The sequence below is a fragment of the Medicago truncatula genome, chromosome 8 (genome assembly GCF_003473485.1).
Source record: "Medicago truncatula cultivar Jemalong A17 chromosome 8, MtrunA17r5.0-ANR, whole genome shotgun sequence".
NCBI classification, from domain to species: domain Eukaryota; kingdom Viridiplantae; phylum Streptophyta; class Magnoliopsida; order Fabales; family Fabaceae; genus Medicago; species Medicago truncatula.
The window spans coordinates 30,588,235-30,609,601 of NC_053049.1; the positions used below are offsets into that span (position 1 = coordinate 30,588,235).

Here is a 21,367-nt window from a genome sequence, read left to right on the forward strand (position 1 = left end):
TTGCGGAAACCTATAAAGTTTTTAACGCCGTTGCTGGGGAGTTAGCAATATTAATCAACTTTTTAGTATCGGTTAGACTGAAATTTTTCTCTTATTTTGTTACTTTTGGATTCTCTAATTCTTTGAATGCGAAGAATCCGAAGTCTTGATGATTTTGTTCAACCAATTCCTGAGATCGAAAGGTTCTTGCATTGAAGAAGAGAAGCATGCAATAACTAGTAAAGAATTGTTCCACAAAAGGTTAATTGATATGTTGTCTTTAGAAACTATAATTAAAAAATAAATAAGCAAATTTTTTATTATAAAATTGTATATTGATTTTAAATATTGAAGACTTTCTGATGAAATTTTTTTGAATACTTATAAATTATCAATATGCGAGTAAAAAAATATTAATAAAGTTGTTTGTGAGGATCTGTGGACTGATTTTTTTTAATGAAATGTTATTAATTAATTAGATTAATATTTATTTCTTCTTGTCTCTTAACTCAAAAATATGTTGATCTTCAAAACCAGTTGAGCTTGTAGGAGGCACTTATCATGGTCCAAACTCCAATCTAAATCTGGACTGCATGGATCATATGACACATTCCATGAATGGAATAATAAAAATAAAATAAAATTCAATAGTAAAAATTATTTAAAAATACTCAAACCTAATGAAAGAGGCACAGTTTAGCATATATAAAATGACTACTATATTACATATTTTGTTAAGATAGAAATCAATAATAAAAGGATGTATGTATTACTACTGGTTAAAGAATGACTATGTTGGTTCAAGCAATAACAAACGACAAGCATGTGTGGCCATATGGACATGGTAATTAATGGAATGCAAAAGTTTTGGGAACAAAAGTAGAAAGAAACATGAGATTTTGTTTTTGTTTTTGGATAATAAGAACCATGAAAAATTGATATTAAGTTTTACCATAATAATTTATCATCCTAAAGCTGATCTTGTCATCTCATATGCCAAGAAGCATGCTGCATTTGCAGGAACACTTCTGCCCATTGCAGGACCAAAACCCTTGTATAGGCCTTTGAATCCCTCAGTGGCTTTAATCTTTCTGAAAGCATCAAATGAACCAGAATACTTAGGGTTCTTATAATCATCTACTTGAAGCACACTTTTAATAACATCGGTTGGGTAAACGATGCCCCAGAAAGAAGCACCGGCCAAGCCTCCAGCAACAATCAGATAACCTTGGCTTAGGCCAGAGGTATCTGTCCCGCCTGCGAACTGTTGCTTTAATGCTTCATATACACCAAACATTATCGCATTTCCAGGTATCTCGCGTCCCATTGTGGGAAGCAAGCCTTTGAAAAGACCTCTCACGCCCCCCTCTGATCGGAGAACTTGTCGGGCCACATCCATTGGTCCTCCATATTTAACAGTCACAGCTGCTGTTCCAGTGCCAGCAAGCGCACTTTGTGCTTGCAACCTAATGATATTCATAATGAAACCAAAAATTAAGTACAAAGTCGATACATAGTTTGAGTATCAGAGAGAGTACCCGTGTTTAAATAATATATGAAAAATCATAAGCAATAGCTAATCATATGACTAATCTACTGCTGAATTCATTCGGTTTATTCTTATGACCATGGTTATCAAATCAAGTTTTATGTTGTGAGTTGGAAGAACTATTTTCTGAAACGTGAATTGAATCTTATTATGAATCATATGATACATTACTGATTGAAATAAGATATTTTACGTAAAAAAAAAAAAAAAACAAGTGACGTAGCAAAATCATGAGCTGATATATCATGTATGAATTTCAAAGTAATTCAAGAATTAAGTTTTGAATCAAATGACAAAAGAAAAGTGACTGACTATTCAAATTAAAATAAAAAAGTGGACGAGTACACTAAGTTTAGGTAAGATTCATTAGGGATTCAAGACGAAATACATGTGCAAAATAGATAGACGCTGAGGATTTGTATCGATTGGGGTTCAATTTTTAATCAAATCAAAATACGCCTCATATTTATCGGAAGATACTGATAACCAATCTTATGACAATCTGGTTTATGTCAACTATGAGAGGATGGTTTATAGAGAAACAAATAAAAACTAAAAAGTTAAATTCTTTCCTAAAGAGATCAAAATCAATGAAAATTTAATAAAGGGAAGAGAATAAAGAATGTTAAAAATCTATACAAATTGATTGAAAGAAAAGGAAGAAAATTAGAACAGCTGACCTACCTGCATTTGATTAATTCAGTTGGACAAGCAAGAAAGGAAACAGCGACACCAGCTCCAGCTCCACAGACAAACTGTTGATTCACTGTGAGGGGAGCACCAGGATGGGACCTCACTAATGATTCCATTTGTCCCCTAACTGTAAACAGGACAGCATTGAAGGCTGCAACCGTAGCAAGCGGGGCGCCCATACCTTTGTACAAACCCCCTGGACCTTCGGCCGCTAACGTCTGCCTGACGGCATCAAATGCACCAGAATACCTGGGAGGCTGACCAGGGAGTGGTGTAGGTTGGCTTTGGAGCTTGACCTTGATGGTGTCAAAGGGATGTCCAACTATCAATTGCGCAGCCCCTCCAACGGTACCGGCTGCTAGGTCCTTAGCCACGTCTCCCATCTATAAAATATAATTTCCAAAGAGGGAATCAAAGGATTAGGATAATCAAATATGAGAAGTCAAATCAGTATTGTCAACCGCAGAACGTGCAAAATAGCAGTTTGATTAAATTTTGCTACGTTACAATGCAATAACGCTGTAATGGCCATTATTTGACAACACTGTGTACTAAATCGCATCTGGAACAATACGGGTTCGTTAAAATCCTGCCACGATATACCACGGCTATTTGAAAACAATGAGTCAGATTACTATTACACGAAATGTATGAATTATGATCCTTGAGAAAGCTTCCCTTTAAAAATTACACAAGATCAGAACAAACATCTTTAGACTAAGCTTTAGTTCTGACGGAATTCTTACTTTTTTCGAAACTTGGTGTCTTTGTTTTCTTATCGAAAATTTCATTTTTTTTTATATTCAAGACATATCTTTTCAGGGAACAAATAGTGCTAAAAAGAAAGCCAAACTTCACATGGTAAAGTATTGAAACTGAAATTATTAATAACTTAGCAGGGGGCATACTACTGCTTCAGTTTTTCCGTAGCATAGCTCGATGAAGTTTTAATGACAAGCCGAAGTCTTTTGCTTTATCACATATCCAATTTTGTTGTCTAAAACAAATTTAAGGGGGCTCAATAATGATTAAATCAAAGTTTGTTTTACCAGAACATATATTAAGAAGGATAAGATTCTCAGTTCATAGATATACAAGGTACATCATAGTCCATATACAAGTATGACACCGGAAAAGAATCAGTAGCAAAAAAGAATTTGAAAGTTTGATAAGTAATTCCTGGTTCAGATTTTAATACGTCAAACAAGATAATACTCAACCTTCCATCCTCTTTTGTTTTGTTTTAGATTACGAAAACAGTGAAAGATTGTTTGACATACAATTGCTCAAGCAAAGCAAGATGTCTTATTTTAAGCACAATCAAAATAAATACCCCTCTATAGCCTATTTACAAAGGATAAAAACTGAGAAAATAATAGTTGACTTTTAATTCAATCCAAGGTTTAAAATTGTGTATTCGAAAAGAAAGAAAGAGGTGTAAAATTGCGGTTGCAATCCTTGATATTGCTACAAATTGCACTAAAATGAAACTATACACAGCCTCAACTAGAGTCACATTGCAATTACAGCGACATCAAAAACTTCTTGGCACGGCCGATATAGCAATCATGATCTATTTAATAACCCTGGATCACTCACAAAGCACCACACATATACACAGACACGACAAAAGACAACGTCTTGAAAATAACTAAAACCTGTAGACAATGGCGGAGCCAATCTCTAGCTTAGGGGTTCAAACTCTTGAGTTCTTCAGCCTTTTGGATTAGTAATGTAAAAGAAATATTCAAGAGGCTCAAAATGCAAAATATATAAGGGTATATTTTCATTTTTCTAAGTTAAAGGGTTCTTAAACCCCTGCCTCCGCCATTGTTTACATAGCACCGACACTTCAGATCAAAGCGCTAGTGTCTGACATGTGTCAGAATTTGATGCCAACATAATACTAACACATGTGATTATATTCAATATTTTTCATTTTTATAAATTACTACGAGTTTCTATGTGTTAGTGTCGTGTCAGTATGGTGTCTGGCGTTCGTGTCTGCCACTGTGCTTCGTACACTAAAACAATTGCATTACAAAAGTGACACCGAGCAATGATACTGATATTATAGGATATAGCAGGCAAATTCTGGTTAAGGGTCACAATTCAAAACCATGAATGAAACTTAAAGCACTAATTTTGATTCAAACAATAGAATCAGAAGAATACACATTATTCCTAATAACTTGGAGGTAAAGCTAGAATCTTACCGAGCTGTAGCAACAGAATCCAAAAGAATCAATGGATCAATGAAAGGTGGAAAATGAGCAAAATCCCACAAGGCAGAGTGTAAGAGATGGGTTATAGTGACGTGGAAGAATCTAAAGACAATGAAATGAAAGAAAAAGGGTAATTGAATATGAGAGAGAGAGCCACAAGATGATTGAGATGAGGACAAAGGAGAGATGTGGTTGAAATGTAGTAAGAAATGGATGGATTGGTTCGAAAAGGGAAGATTGGGAATCAGAGGTACAAAAGGAAGCTCTAAGCCACACTCACTCCTTTTTCAGCATGGATCGAAAAGTGACTACTTTTTTTTTTTGTTTGGGTGTGTTTTTTTTTTTTTTTGGTGTAGCTTGTTTGGGTTTGGTTAAGTAATTTAGTTTTTTTTTTTTTAATCAAAATAATTTATTGATTAGAAATTGCCTTAACTAGATTGCTGACATGTGCGCCGCACGGGTCTTAGACTGAATGAATTCGTATATAATTGCATGCTGATTAAATTGAATATTGAGAAATCCAAGTTATTCAATAGTTTCATGTAGCCAATATTATATATGACACGATGAATTTTTTGAGATTCTCAAAACAACGTATATTAGATTTATTCATATCAAACATTTTGAAATACTTCTTCGTAGACTACGTTAGACGTCTCATCCATATCCTCGTCATCTTTGTTAGTTATCAGTATCTTCAGCCCTTCATCTGTATGCACATCGGTAACTAATACTCATTTTGATCATTATCATAAGTAAAACTCCACTTTATAAGTGCATTGAATAATCAATGTATCTAGTCTTTATTATAGACTGGGTACATTCATTATTCAATGTATCTAAAAAATAAAATTTTACTCATAATAGTGACCGGTGGGAGTATCCTTTTAAATATAAACAATGAACCTTTTTTTTTAAAGGAATAAACAATGAACCTAAGTAAGAGAATTACCACCTAACGAAGATTTAATTAATGCAATAAGTCTATCAATAATCATTGAGAGGAAGGCTAACAGATCTTTCACCAAACTATGTTTTTGTCTACAGCGTAAATTAATGCCCTTGGGAAGCAAACAGCCGTCTGACCCAAAATTGAATAAATATCAGTCTAATTATTTATAAAGAATTAAAACTATTTTTTACCATTATTTTTAAAATCATCAGTCAAAACTAAAACGTTAATGATTGCCACTGTAAAATCATCAGTCGAAATCAATCACTTCAACTTCTTCTACTAATTTCCACGTATTAGCACACTCACTTAGAAAATTGAACAGCAAATACATTTGCCTACCATGAACAATCACAACTAACCAATGTGGCACTAATAACATATCTTAATGAACTAATAAATCACTTCATTGATAAAGGCAATTTAGTCCGTGTTTGCAATCACAAAGGCAATTTAGACAATATTCGATCTCTAAACAAAGTAAACAATTGACTTATAACTTAAATTCATTGATAACGAATTTAACTTAAGCATCATGTGATCACCAATACTGGATGCTTAAAATAATATTCTATATAGCTAATAACAAAAATTGATGCTTCACTACATTGATAATTGCCAAAATCTAAAACATCAAGCCAAAAAGATCCCCAAGAAGGCCAAAATAACTAAATGAAAACAGCAGGAAACAAAACCCAAAAGACACTTGAAAACTACATTGGCAATCTAATTTCTTCTTAATTGCCAATCAATGTACATAGATAGTGTGGCCGCCCTGTCCAGAATCTGCTCATATCGACCTTCATATTTTAGCATCTATGCAAGTAAAAGTCACAGAAACAAAATGCACATTACGTACAAAAACATTTTGAAGTTTGTGTTGAGAGGATTAATGGTTCTTTTTTTTTCTTCACTAAAGGATGAAGCTGATTTTCAAACACAGCTTGTCGACAACCTTGTCAATCTCACAAACATGATTATTCATCGAAGGACCTGTTATGTAACCAAACATCAACATGTTAAGTACAAAATAACCACATAAAAAAAGATCAACGTGTATTTGGTGAGATATATATCAGTTAAGCAGTGGTATGCAAGCAAGGTTTCAAGATGGATATGTGAATTTGAAACGGCTGATAGTGTTAAACAACCAAGCTGATATGGTTCCATTATGTATTACATGTATATATATAGTTAGGATATAGGATAGTTAGGTAGATTGATATGCATGGGAAATCGCTTATGGTGTGTTGAGTGGAGAAATGTATTTTTTCCATATGGTTTGTAACGTCCTAATTGTTATTTAATTATTTTTAGTTGATTTAAAGTCTTTTATATGATTTATGTTGATTTTGTGGTGTGGTGTATTTTATTAAATGGTTATTTTCATTATTTAATAGAATAAGTGGAAACTATTATTAGTTTAGAAATTAGGGAGTTAATTAGGATTTAATAAAAATTAAAGGAGTTTAATGAAATAGGGAAGTTATAGTTTGGGAGTTAGAAAAAGAAAGAAAAACAGTCAGAACGTTTTAACGTAAGAAAACTAGCTTTTGGGAGAAAAGGGAGAAGAAGAGCAAGAACAAGAGAGGAGGGCTTAGGAACCGATTGTGCTGTGTAATCATTCTGCAAAACTAAGGTAAGGGTGAGGCTAACCTTCAATGATTATAACATATGATTTCTGAAAATTGTTTGATTAGAATTGTTCTTGAAAAATAAGAATTGGGAATTAGGGTTTGATGATGATTCTGAGGGGAATGGGTATTGATCATGTTAATTCTGTTGTAATGTAATGTTCAGAATGAAAATTTAATCTATACTGTTGTTATGATCATAAATTGATTGAAATTATGATTGATTGGATGAATTGATGAAGATTTGTATGATGGTGGAGTGATCTATATTTGTTGTCGAGCCGGAAGCGAGCTGTAAGCGAACAGCTACTGTAAGTAGTTCGCTTAAGCGAAGTGCCTTTTGACAGCATTTCTTATTTCGCGTTCTTGTGTCTTTTTCACACGTTTCTGTTTTGAATTGGACTTTGGTGTAAACATGGAAGTTTTAGATAATTTTGTTAGCTTTCCAATGGCTTCGGTGTGACTTTAAAATGATTTTTGGTTTAGGAGTTATGATGAAAATACTTCAAGTAGGTCTTAGGGAAATCTTATGAAAATTCAGCACAACCATTTCCAAGTTAATCCAAAACTTATGGGATAATTCCAAAGCTCAAAACTAGAAGTAATATGAGTGCAATTAAGGTGTTTAAAAGTATTTAACCCATGTTGTGAGTTGACCCTTGGGGTAGGAATGGAGGTTGATTATAGTACTGTTGATGTTGAGTGAGTCAGATATAATATGATTTGATGTTGTTAGTAATGAGATATATTTGTATATGCATTATGTGGATTATATGAGATGTTTATGTGATGCATATGTTGCTGTTGTAAATTGATTAAGCTGCATGTGTCGGTCTAAGATGTAAGATGTTGACCAAGTTGTGGAGTAAGTTATAATTATTTATGCACAGTCGTCGTTGTCTACGTTGTCGTTGTTAAGTTTAGTGAATTTGGAGATGATTGAGTATGAAACCAAGTGAACATGTACTATGTTGCCGTTGTTGAGTTTAGTGAATTTGGAGATGATTGAGTATGAAACCAAGTGAACATGTACTATGTTGAATGAACTTGATGCATTAGTATGATTATGATTAATTGTGTATTTTCTGGAATCGTTGGATCAATTATGATGGATTATTGTTAACTGTGATGTATATTTATATTTAAATAAATTATACATGTTGCTGAATTCTTTTCAAAGGTTGAAGTATTATTAATTGGATTGTCGAGGTAAAGTCATATTTACATATATGCATTGATTGGTAGTGGTTGTCGTTGATGTTGTTGAGTTGTATGTAGATATACACAAGTGGAGTCATAAGTCATACATACATATGCATTTGTTGAAGTTGTATGTAGATATACACAAGTGGGTCAGTTGCATAAGCATAAAAACGGTGAGGACCTCGGTCCTGGAACGCCTTTTCGTTCAAAGCGGTGGAACACTATGTTGTTCAAAGCGGTGTTAATGGGAGGACTCATGTCCTGATGAAAAGAATGTTTTAACCATTCTATAACGGTGAGGGCTTCGGCTCTGATATGGTACCACATGCATAGTTGCATTTGTTGAGGAGTCTTAGTAGAGTTGTCATGTCTTGCATGAGTCTTAGCGGTGGTGTCGAGTTGTTGCATGAGTCGAAGTTATTGGTTTTTATTACCATTGGATGTTGATGTTGTTAATGATGATATATTTATATATTGATGAATTATTAATATGACAGGGTGTTAGATTTAATTGATGAATTAGATATCTATTATTGATGATATTGTTGATTATGAAATATATACATATATTGGATAATTGTAGTTGTCGTTGTTCTTGAGAGATTTGTTGTTGTTGATGATGATTATGTATGTTGTGATGATAATTATGAATGTTGTGATGATGATTACATGATGTTAAGCTATGAGTTGTTAAATGTACTTGATGATGGTTATGATAAGTTAATAAGTTGTCTTTTATTCATGAATTGCTAATGAAATGTTTGATGAATAATTACTATTATGAATTGATGATGTTACGTATAGTTGTTAAGTTGTCCTCTATTCATGAGTTGTTAATAAGGTGCTTGGTGGAGAATGTTAATACGAAATAATGAAGTTGTCATGTTGTATATGAATTATGAGTATGATGTTATATGATTACGATTAACATGTTGATCATGATGTTAAATGATGTTGTTATGATGTTGTTTATGATATCAAGTTATGACTGTTAATATGATGAGTACATGATATGGTTTAGGGGTCGTTAAAAGAATTATTATCAATAATTAATGGAGTTCAAGTTGTTAGATGCATTTGAAGAATTATATATTATTATTATTGATTGTGAATCTCACCCCTTCTGCTTGAAAATGTTGCCCTTCGTATGGGTAACTTGCAGTTAATAAAGTTTAGTAGGAGTGGTGGCTCAAGTGTCTTAGGGCTCTGATACGTAACGGGATGGGAAATTGTTGCTAAGTTTATCATTCCTTTATGTATCAATTTTGGAACATGTTGTTGAAGCTTTTATTGTTGTTGAATTAATTCCGCTGCAAAGTTTTAATTATTACGTTGTTGAAAATTTGAAGGATAATTATTTAATTATTCCATTTGTGATTTTTAAGAAAAGAAGTGTAACATTCCGTTTAAGGTGTTTTACTCTGATTGATTTTATGAAATTTTTATGTTGGGAAAACAGGTGTTACATGGTTTACCAATGGACAATATTAATTATAATTAGTGGATATGGCCAAATCGGCCCAGTGGTATATTAAATGATTATTTTACTTCGCTCAAACCGAAGTACCTATATGATTCAAGTTTTGGTTTGACCTAATTCAACTCAAACAATATACACTCATATACTTTACTAAAGTTTGTGTGCATTTACAATTTTGTAAAGTTGTGTAGTCCCTTGCCCCCAATTTGTTCAATCCCAAATTTGTGATGTAGTTTATTGAAAGGCTGACTCAATGGTATAACTTCTACTTTTAATGTTTGTCCTTTATTAAACCACATCACAATACCACGTCATAATTATTTTATCTATCAAACATCATACAAGTTTTTTATCTATCAAACATCATACAAGTTTTAAAGTTGTTCTGTCATACAAGTTTTAAAGTTGTCCTAATGTACTTTACTAGATTAAACCCACGTTAGACTATTTTGTAATGTGAATATGTGATCAGATTTTTAAGGGGTGGGTGTGAATAGAAAAAAAATCTTAAAACATTGTTTTTGAAAATGAGATAACCTAGTTCATTTCCGTCTCTCTCCTCTCCCTCGCGATACAACACTGTTCCACTCTGTCGTGCGACTCCTCCCGCCACCGCTTCCCCCTCGAGCAACGCCCACGCCGTCACAGGTATTCTCTCTCTCTCTCTCTCTCTCTCTCTCTCTCTTGCCATGAACTTGTTTTCTTCAATGTACTCAGTTACTTCATTCTCCGGTCCGGTTTTGAAAACACTGAGCTCAATCAAGATAGTGAATGGTATTTGTACTTTGTAGTGTCTCTTCTCACATATAATAAGCTATTTTGTTATTAACTAGTAACATACCCGTGCTAACGCACGGGTACAGTAACCGTTTGTTGTTTAAAACAGTCTAATTTTTCTTTTTAATGGTTGTTATATATTGTTATTTAAAAATTTGATCTAATATTTTTTTTTAGGTTTTGAAAATGTTAATATAACTTCTTTACATGTGATGGACAGTTATTTCTCTATAATGATTGTTACATTTTCCAGAATATGATAATGTACATTAAAATATAATACAATTTTTACATAACATAAGTTTATTTAAATTTGTTAAACTTGAAACGTAAACAGTGTTATAATATTTGAATATAATGGAAAATGAGATATTGTGTGTATATTTTAAGTCTTTATAGATATTAAAAATAATATCCAACAGTTTATTATAATATTACAACTTTTGCTCAAAAAAAAAATTACAACTTGTCATGTAATATTATAAATAGTTTAACATCATTTTATAATTGAATTGAGGTGATGATATTATAAATAGTTTAAATATTTTAGCATGAACAATTTTTATAAAGGACAACTTGTTGTGTAAATCAAAGTTAGTTTAGTCGATGATAATATATATTGTGTATTTTATTTTATTTTTCTGAAAGATTAGTCAATGTTCATTTATCTCGTGGATTTTAGTTTACGAGGGTTCAATATCATTATAGAATTGAAGTGAGGTGACATGAAACATTTTAGCAAAACCAATTTTTTATAAATATCGTTTATCAAAGTTAGTTTAGTTTGTCTCGTGCATTTATGTTACTTTTGAAATTTTAGTCAATGACCACTTATCCGATGCATTTCAGTTTTCTACGAAATTTTATTCAATCTCTGTTTATCCTGTGCATTTTAGTTGATAAGTGTTCAATATCGTTGTAGAATTGAATTGAGGTGATGATGTTATAAATAATTTAAATGTTTTAGCATGAACAGTTTTTATAAAGGACAACTTATTGTGTAAATCAAGGTTAGTTTAGTCAATGATAATTTATCCCGTGTATTTTATTTTATTTTTCTCAAAGTTTAGTCAATGTTCATTTATCCCGTGCATTTTAGTTTATGAGGGGTCAATATCAATTATAGAATCGAAGTGAGGTGACATTATAAACAACAGGAACATTTTAGCAAAACCAATTTTTTTATAAATATCGGTTATCATAGTTTGTTTAGTTAGCGACAGCTTATCTCGTGCATTTATGTTACTTTTGAAATTTTAGTCAATGACCACTTATCCGATGCATTTCAGTTATCTACGAAATTTTATTCAATCTCTGTTTATCCTGTGCATTTAAGTTGATAAGTGTGCAATATCGTTGTAGAATTGAATTGAGGTGATGATGTTATAAATAATTTAAACGTTTTAACAGGAACAATTTTTATACAGGACAACTTATCGTGTAAATAAATGTTAGCTTAGTCAATGATAATTTATCCCGTATATTTTATTTTTTTCTGAAAGTTTAGTCAATGTTCGTTTCTCCCGTGCATTTTAGTTTATGAGGGTTCAATATCATTATAGAATTGAAGTGAGGTGGCATCATAAACAACAGGAACATTTTAGCAAAACCAATTTCTTCTAAATATTGTTTATCAAAGTTAGTTTAGTTAGCGACAACTTCTCTCGTGCATTTATGTTACTTTTGAAATTTTCGTCAATGACCACTTATCCGATGCATTTCAGTTTTCTACGAAATTTTATTCAATCTCTGTTTATCCTGTGCATTTTAGTTGATAAGTGTTTAATATCGTTGTAGAATTGAATTGAGGTGATGATGTTATAAATAATTTAAATGTTTTAGCATGAACAGTTTTTATAAAGGACAACTTATTGTGTAAATCAAGGTTAGTTTAGTCAATGATAATTTATCTCGTGTATTTTATTTTATTTTTCTCAAAGTTTAGTCAATGTTCATTTATCCCGTGCATATTAGTTTATGAGGATTCGATATCATTATAGATTTGAAGTGAGGTGATATTATAAATAGCATGAACGTTTTAGCAAGACCAGTCTTTTATAAATAACAATTGGTTATGTGTATAAAAGTTAGTTAGTCAATGACAACTTATTCTGTACATTTATTAATTAATTGTAAATTTATTTTTGTGATAGTTTTCAAAAATTTCCGCCACACCACACACACTACTACCACACTTCAACTCTATACACATTATCACTCTCTTTCTATTATTCAAATTCCGAAATCCTCACACGTCTCACATATCAATGATATTTTGACTATATATATTACGACTTGTACTGTGCATAATAATTATTTTTAATTTTTACCATGAACAATTCTACCTATGTATAATATTTATTTAAAAATTTGTATCCCTGACGACTTGTCCTATATAGAATAGTTAGTTTAAAATTTATATAATTGTTGACTTGTATTGTACGTTATAATTATTTTAATTTTATGTTATTGACAACATCTCATGTGTATAATAATAGATTTTTAAATTTTCAACAGTGACATTGTCTATAATCCTTAAAAAAAAAACTTATATTGTCTATAACAATTATGCTAAAAAATTTATCAGTGTCGATTTGACCTGTGTTAAATAATTATTAAATTTGAACATTGAACACTTATCAAGTGTGAAATAAAGATTTTAAAATTTATATCAACGTCGATTTGTCTTTTGTGTTATAACTATTTTATTTTATTTTATCAAAAACAACCTGACTCATGTATAATAATTATTTTATAATATGTAGCTTAGTATTTATTTTGAACATTTAATCAATACAATCCCGTGTATGTGTTTAACGGTGATGATAATTATTTCTATATTTTTATTTGTGACGACTTGTCCATTATATAATAATTATTTTAAATTTTCAACAATGACAACTTCTTCTATGTATAATATTTGTTTTAAAATTATATTATTGGTGAATATTCACAAGTATGACCATAGTTTTAAATTTTTTATCAATAACTAGCATGAGCAAAAATATTGGTGAATAGTCACATGTATAACCATAGTTTTAATATTAATTTTTTTTTGAGAAAAATAATTTTGAAATTTAAATAGTTAAATATATTATTTTTATAATTTTAATATTTTTAAATAATATATAATAAAAATTAATTGAGTGGTATTAATTTTGAAAGAGAAGATAACGACCTCTCTCTCTCTCTCTCTCTCTCTCTCTCTCTCTCTCTCTCTCTCTCTCTCTCTCTCTCTCTCTCTCTCTCTCTCTCTCTCTCTCTCTCTCTCTCTCTCTCTCTCTCTCTCTCTCGTATACCATATATTTGAAAGAGAATTTTTATTTATTTTTTTGTCAAAATTTTAAAAGGAACTTTCAAAAAAAATATTGAGATAAAAAAGTTTTGTTTTTAAATGAGTTAAAAGAAAATAGGACGGACTTCTTTAAATTTCGGTCCATTAATAGCCAATAGCCCAAATTATAACACTAAAACAAAGAAAATCATAAACCAAATATTCATTTCAGCTTCTCATTCTCTCTCTCTCTCACTCTCTCTCTCTCTCTCTCTCTCTCTCTCATTCAAGTGTTCTCCACCCGCATTAGAAACCCTAGCCGCTGCCACCCTATTTCTGGCGACTAACCACTCCGACCAGCCTTCTTTTTCCAAACGAAATGCATACTATTGAAGCTCTCTTTCTCCTCTATCTTTCTATCAAATTATATTTGCAAAAGGAGGAATCTTGAAAATTAGTAATTTTGAGATATGTGTTGTCTAACACTTTCGTTGTTTCATTGTAAATTTTTACCACGTTTGACCCCATCAATCAGTACAAAACTCAAATGTTTAGGATGCTTTAGAGTTCATACCATGTTTTTGACTGCCTATTAACTGAAATTGTCACTATAGCACCTAAATATATGCACAATACTTCTTCATCTGCATCTACTACATCAATGGAGTGCAATTTTTTCTCAAACTTCATACATGCAACAACAACAACAAAAACAACATAAGAGACACTAAAAGATAAGTATCAGATCTGTGTAATTTCTTCTCAACTTTATGCATGCAACAACAAAAACAACACCATAAGTGACTATATGTATCAGATCTGGTTTGGATTTGAGATTTTTTTAATAAATAAGTTTTACAAGTATTGAAACTGTAGATTAATCATTTATAATCGAAGTCCTTCAAAAGTAGATATTAGTGACGACTTCGCCCATGTATAATAATAACTTTTAAAGTTAACAATGACAACTTATTTCGTGTATAATAAATATTTTACAATATAATCCCTCAAAAAAATATTTTATAATATATATAAGTGATTTTCTTAAAAAAAAAATATATATAAGTGATGACATGTCACATGGTTAATAATTATTCTGAAATTTATATGAGCGACAACTTGTTTATTATGTTCTAATTTTAAAAAAAAAAATAATAATTACAGATAATGGTCATGTATAACTAATTTCCACTGATAACTGTAGAATAATTTATTTATTTTGCTGGACTTCGTTTTTTAGATATTGTTAGAAGATTTAGATGTTAGTAGATTTGTATGACAATTTCGCCATAATAATAATTATTAAAGTTTTTTTTAACAATAACAACATGTATAATAAATATTTTATAATATATATACATATATATATATATATATATATATATATATATATATATATATATATATCATGTGGTTAATAATTATCTTAAAATTCATATCGGCTAACACTTGTCTCTTTGTGTTATAATTATTTTGAATTTGTACATGATAACAAATGCTGTGTATAATTCTATTATTTTTTTAAGTTAGTTTTTCACTTACGTTATGGTTTGAAAAAAAAAAAAAAGAATAATGTTTTTTTGAAGGAAGGAGAATAATGTTTAATAATATATATCAGTGTATCTCTTGTCTCGTGTATAATAATTATTTTATAATATATATCAGTGATGACAAATCATATGTTCAATACTTATGTCATCGTGAGCTTAGCTCAGTTGGTTTGGATAATGCATAATATATCCAAGGTCCGGGGTTCAAACTCCGACTACTACCAAAATATGTTCAATACTTATTTTAAAATTTATATAAGCATGTCTTTATAATAATTTTTTAAAATTTTTGCGAAGTGACAACTTGTCTCGTTTACAACAATTATTTTAAAATTCTGAAGTGATGAGTTGACCCTTGTATGATATATTTTGTCAATCTTTTTTAAAACTTGTCTCTTAAACTATTTATACATCGTCTGTTACTGCCTCACTTCAAATCTATACACATCACTCTTTTTCTACTACTCTCTTTGGTATGTTGTATGTATCAAACGATCAATGTTTTACCGTTATTTTTATGTAATAATGAAATATATTTACCTTATGTTTTTATGAATATAAAAAAAAAAATTAAATTTTAATATTCATTAATTAATGTAACGACACGTCTTTAGATCTTGTAAAAAAATACGTCGTTAAATATATATATATATATATATATATATATATATATATATATATATATGTGTGTGTGTGTGTAAAATAACATTTATTAAATTATATTTTTAGAGGTTAAATAAACTACTACTATTTTTTTATTATTTGATAAAGAAATTATTATTATTTATATATTTTTTAAAGAATTTATTTATTTTTATTTTTATTATGTTACACTAATTTTGCAATAAAAAAAGTCGATACCCCTTTACCCCTTTCTATCTCGTACAAACATAGAGTATTTTTTATAATTTTCTTTTTATTTTATTTTTTGTCATTTAACTTTATTCCACACACACCATATTTATTTCAAAGTTAATTTTCTCTCTCTTCACCAAAGAAATCTGGAAAACTCTCTCATTCTCAAACAAACCCTAGCCGCCGCCTCCTCCCTCCTTCAGTGTGTCTCCGGCGGTCGTTACATTGCTCCACCATCTTCATTTTTGAAAATCCATCACCATAAAAAGAGTCCCCTCCATCTTCTCTACAAAACCCATTTAAAAATATCAGGAACGGACAACCTTCGCCGGTGACCACCACGCCGGGAAAGAGCTTACGTGTTTTCATCCCAATCTTGTATGTTGTCCAGATCTTTACATATTTTGTTTCCATTACATGCAACAACAACAACACAAATATGAAATTGGATGTGATTTTGTTTTATTTCTAGAGATGTAAAATTTTTTTTGTAGATGAATCTTTTTTAGTTCCGATGCTACTGATAAAAAAGTCTGTTTTTTCAATGAATCTTTGATAGAACAGATTTTTTTTTTTTTTTTTTTTACAGATGAATAAAAATTTTATTTGCAAATCAAAAGAATTTTTATTTTCACTTTCAATATTCACTGTTATTACTTGTTATGATTTAACAAAAATTTCACTTAGATTTTCTTGTAATATGACTCAAATAATATTCATTTCTTTCTAAAAAAAATTCACTTTATGCTATTACTTTACTTGTTGTGGTTTAACTAAAAACATAGTTTTTTTTTTATTTACAAATGAATATATTTTGTATATTTGCTTTTTTGTTGTTGATATAATTTTAAAATTGTGTTAGGACTGTTTTTGTTAAATATACATGATATGAAGGTCAACAACAAATGAAATAATTAATGATATTAGGAAAATGAATTCTTATACCTGCCGTGTTCTTCTTGTTGTCAAAGAGAGAAGAGGAAAAGGAAAATGAGAGAGGAGAGACAGTTGAGAGAATGAGAGAGAGATTTTTTTTTTTGAAAGAGAGAGAATGAGAGAGTATTAAATTATGAAAGGATAGTGAATGACAATATAAGAGTATTTGAAATTTGAAATTGAAAATTTGCCTCCAATTGATTGTAGATCTGACATTAGATTATATCTTTTTTGTACAAAAGAAAACTTTTTTCGTTTTCAGTGTCAACCAAAATCGGATTTATTTAGTTGGCATCAAATGGAAATGACTTTATGAAGAGCAAATGAACTAAACTATTAGTTATTTGTAGTTACATGACATCATCTTAGTTAATTGTGGTAATTTGGTTGAATAAAGTAAGTTAAAGCGAGATTTTACCCTTACTTTGGTGATTTGTCAATTATTACTTTGGTGATTTGTCAATTAACCAGGCTGGGGCATTAATAGGATTTCCACAACATCTTCTCTTCTTTTATTAAGAGAGATAGTTTTTCATATAGAATGCAGAATGGTAAGCGTGGACAACAAGTCAATTTCTGACTTTGAGAAAGAAATTTTCAACAAATTCAGGGATTTCATGACAGGGTAGTAATTGCTAACTGTATTCCTATTTTTCTTTCTTTTTTTTTTTTTTTTTGACTGTTTCCTGAAATAATTGGTAATATATGGTAGTTTTATTTGCTTATCAAGTAAATAAGTTTTATGCTTGTCTTTATTGTACCTTTAAAATTAAATATTTCTTTGGAATATATGTTGGTTGAATACACCGACGCTTCAGATTAAAAGCATTTTTGGTGGTTATCTCACACTGACGGACTCCGAGATGACACTGACACTTTTGATTACATACAATCACTTCTATTTTCTCACATTATTACTGGTGCCACCATGGTTGTGTTTGTGTCCATGTCAGTGCTTCAAGTCATAGTTTTTTGGGAAGCTAAGTAGCTACTGATACTAAATCCAATTCATGTCTATATGAATAATGAAATAAATTATTTGAAAGTACTATTTTTTGCAAGTACTAACATATTATGCATAGTTAGAATTCTTTATATATGTTGTATTTTTGTAGAAATACATAATAAAGAACTTATTTTTAAGGCCTACAAACCATACAAACACTAACCAGTAACCCTCTCCCAGTGGCTTCAAGATAATTAGATCTTGATATTCATTAACTTAAGGAGATCCTTATATAAAAGTTTTGTTTTTTGGGAATTAGTGCTAGGGTAGCATAATTTTGTACTTGTGTTGTCACAGAATATATCTGTATAATTTCATATTTCTCAACAGCTACTCTATGATAGGATTACAAAGATTGATGAATTGGGAACTGCTGGAAGTAAGCTGCTGTCTGGCTTTCAACAAGCATTAGGTATTCTTCATAATTTTGTTTAGCATATGTTAGGAGTTTGTGTAAAATCATAATAATACGATCTCTTCAATGATGTTTTATCTTTTTGCTTTTGTCGTGCAGAGTTTATTCGCAAGCCTGCTATAGACAAAAATTCCAAATTAGTCAACAGCATCATTAAAGCTAATGAAACTGAAAGACTTAAAGCCTATATCAACTTTGAATGTAAGAATCGCAAAGATGTTGTCCGGAATGCAACCAATTGTAAGTACAACTCTTATTTGTTGGTAGTTAAGAGGAAGGGGTAACATGTTTCATTACGAAACATGTTATTTCTTATATTGACGTTTAACTAATACTCCTTTTTAATCTTATTTAATTTAATTGTTTTGCTATTTCTTTTCTCTGACTATATGATTGTTACAATATGGCAAAAAATGCATATGGAAGTGGGCTCGTGTAAACAAGGACTTCTTCACCTAATAAGAGAAGGTATGACTTTTTTTATATGATTGATTACTTACTGCTATGGGCACGCGTACGCACACACACAAACATATTTATGCTACTGGGGTTGAATATACATTTCTGTTGTAACCATTTGAACTGTTATGCCTTTATTTATGTTGTCTTAGCTCGTTTTTATGGCTTACATTTAACATTTGTGCCTGGAAAAAAACAACCTGTCAGCCTAATTTATAAAGATGCAACTCCAACTTGGAGGATGCTTCTTTTCATTTTTTCAATTTGCATTACTTAACCCTTAAAGGACATCCTTTCGACATCTCCGTACAATTTTTTTTTACATACTTGAGTTGTGTTTGACAAACTGGCTATTGTTAATGTAAAGATTCTTACTAACAAAATCAAGTCCCCTTTCTTGCAGTGAGATAAAAAGAATAAGTTGCTAGTCCAGCTTTTTTTTTTTAAGTTTTGTGTTGTCTATAATGTTTGGGTGTAAATCTTATGCCATAACCATCTTGGTTATCTTGCCTTCTTTCTTGTAGTTTGACAATTAACTGATCGGTTATGTCTTGCAGTGAAGGTAGTACTTGATGAACTTGATGATATAAAGGCCAATGTAACAAATGTTTCACAAAGAATGCATGGAAAGTTATCAGCCCTTTCAGATCCTGATATTGATGTTAAATTGAATGAGCTACGAATCGATAATAATGTGGTAATACTATTAATTCTTGAATTGAGAGTATTTCTTATACAATTTCTTTCTTTTTTGCATGCACTATCTGATTCAAAGCTTTATACTAATAGAGACATGTCAAGATTGTCAAAATGTATTTGAATAAAAATGCATCTCTAAATTAGCAATTGGTTGGGAAGTTATACACCTCTACTAGATTTGTGCATCATATACATGCTTTTTGATATAAATGTAACGGTGGAAGTTATGGATTTCTAGCTCACTAGATTAGCAATTGCTTCTTACTCAGGACAAAAATGCTGCTTGCAGTCATTCTGGAAGTACTGATGTCTCAGCTACAAATAGTAAGGAAAAAACTGATTATACAAGTTTAGCTTTCCTTATGGTTGGCATATACGAAATGGTCCAAGAAGATTATTTGATGCAGGTAAAACTAATGAAAAAAATCTGTATGTAACTCTAGTGTCAGTCGAATGAAGAACTCTTAAAATTTTCCATTTTTTTACAGGAAAGGATTGTCTTTGCTTTAGATTTGAACATGTCAACGGAAGAACTGGAAAACTACTGCCAAATGTGGTCTTTGCATCCCTTCATAAATGATGAAATCACGCATCAGGCTTGGAAATACATTCGCTGAGCAGTCTTTTATTTTTATTGTATAGAATAGAATCAGTTACCATCAAGCTAGATAAAGTTTTTGCCCTATTTATAAAGAATTCTATTTAAAGAATGGCTCTTAAGAGTTATGATATTCAGATCCTAATGCAATGTTTGGTTCCGCAGTAGAATTGCAATTCTCGCATCCCAAGTCTTCTTTTACCGTGATTTTATGAAGCTGGAAACTCTAGCTTCTCTTTCACCGCACGGCTGCATCAACTCAACCGCTACACCAAACAGGCACAAATCTAATTGGAGTATAACACTTCAATCTGAATATTTCTCTCTTTCTAATAGCAAGGATTGTAGAAGTATTTATATGCATGAAGGGTATAATTTAAATGCAATTGTGGTCCTATAAAATTTGATTACAATCAATAACAATATCTCAGTATTCTCCTCAAGGTGGAGCATATATATCATAAGTATCTATCATGTCGACCATATAAGTTATCTGAAGACCTTGTAGTGATTTAGTAAAGATATCAACTTTGTTCTGAGAATTGACATAGGAAGTTCTAATATAGTGAGATGTTATTGAAGCTAACAAATTAGAGACAAGTGAAGGAGTTGGATGAGAAACACTAGAATCTAAAATCCAAGATCTCATTGAGTGAGATATGCAAACACTATAATCACCAGAACGAGCCACGATGACTCGAGCACTTTGTAGCAAAGTTGGCAACCACAAAAATTAGGTCTAAGCAATTAGAAATATGCTTAAACGCGATGAATAAAGTATTTTTTTTCCGTGATGACAAAACGAACTAACAACAACTGCAAGTAACAACCAATAACTGGTTGAACTGCACTGACAGAAAGGTGTTTGGGCAAGTGCATGTTAAGTTTGTGCTGAAAATGAAGCGGAGGCGACAATGTATTTTGGAGTTAGAGTTTTCAGGAAAATAGGTATATGTAGTCTCAGGACTGGTTTGGAAATATGGGAACATGTTTTGAAGGTGTAATGCTGAAGAAGTGCTTTTTTTTTTCTTCTTCCCATTGCTTTATGAGGTGTGTTGTCACACAAGGTAATCCTCATGTAGA

At 30.9% G+C, this 21,367-nt stretch overlaps 2 protein-coding genes across 5 annotated transcripts; one reads left to right on the plus strand and one right to left on the minus strand.

Annotated features, from left to right (window-relative positions):
• Positions 1 to 683: 683 nt before the first annotated feature.
• LOC25501393 (mitochondrial carnitine/acylcarnitine carrier-like protein) lies at positions 684 to 4,742 on the minus strand. Its single transcript, XM_013590595.3, has 3 exons — positions 4,438 to 4,742; positions 2,213 to 2,604; positions 684 to 1,445 (listed from the first exon to the last, which is right to left on the minus strand). The coding sequence occupies exons 2-3, from the start codon at positions 2,602 to 2,604 to the stop codon at positions 944 to 946; spliced, it is 894 nt and encodes a 297-aa protein (XP_013446049.1). The 5' UTR covers positions 4,438 to 4,742; the 3' UTR covers positions 684 to 943.
• An 11,508-nt stretch (positions 4,743 to 16,250) lies between these two features.
• Positions 16,251 to 20,468, plus strand: LOC25501395 (uncharacterized). 4 transcript variants are annotated; one of them, XM_039829234.1, is made up of 8 exons: positions 16,251 to 16,549; positions 17,579 to 17,732; positions 18,458 to 18,525; positions 18,628 to 18,768; positions 18,955 to 18,996; positions 19,545 to 19,684; positions 19,956 to 20,093; positions 20,175 to 20,468. In XM_039829234.1, exons 2-8 carry the CDS (start codon positions 17,656 to 17,658, stop codon positions 20,301 to 20,303), a joined length of 735 nt encoding a protein of 244 aa, XP_039685168.1. In that variant the 5' UTR covers positions 16,251 to 16,549; positions 17,579 to 17,655; the 3' UTR covers positions 20,304 to 20,468. The 4 variants fall into 4 exon arrangements, with proteins under 4 accessions (XP_039685168.1, XP_039685171.1, XP_039685169.1 ...); XM_039829237.1 differs by having other exon boundaries at positions 17,628 to 17,732; XM_039829235.1 differs by having other exon boundaries at positions 17,648 to 17,732.
• The last annotated feature ends 899 nt before the right edge of the window (positions 20,469 to 21,367 follow it).

What these genes read in the sequence shown, in the direction of transcription:
- LOC25501393 (XM_013590595.3), bottom strand. Translation starts at nt 2,604, where the DNA reads ATGGGAGACGTGGCTAAGGACCTAGCAGCCGGTACCGTTGGAGGGGCT. An exon ending in ACTGAATTAATCAAATGCAG is followed by an intron (nt 1,446 to 2,212) that starts GTAGGTCAGCTG and finishes GAATATCATTAG; the next exon opens with GTTGCAAGCACAAAGTGCGC.
- LOC25501395 (XM_039829234.1), top strand. Translation starts at nt 17,656, where the DNA reads ATGGTAAGCGTGGACAACAAGTCAATTTCTGACTTTGAGAAAGAAATT. An exon ending in TTCAGGGATTTCATGACAGG is followed by an intron (nt 17,733 to 18,457) that starts GTAGTAATTGCT and finishes ACTCTATGATAG; the next exon opens with GATTACAAAGATTGATGAAT. An exon ending in TGTCCGGAATGCAACCAATT is followed by an intron (nt 18,769 to 18,954) that starts GTAAGTACAACT and finishes TGCATATGGAAG; the next exon opens with TGGGCTCGTGTAAACAAGGA.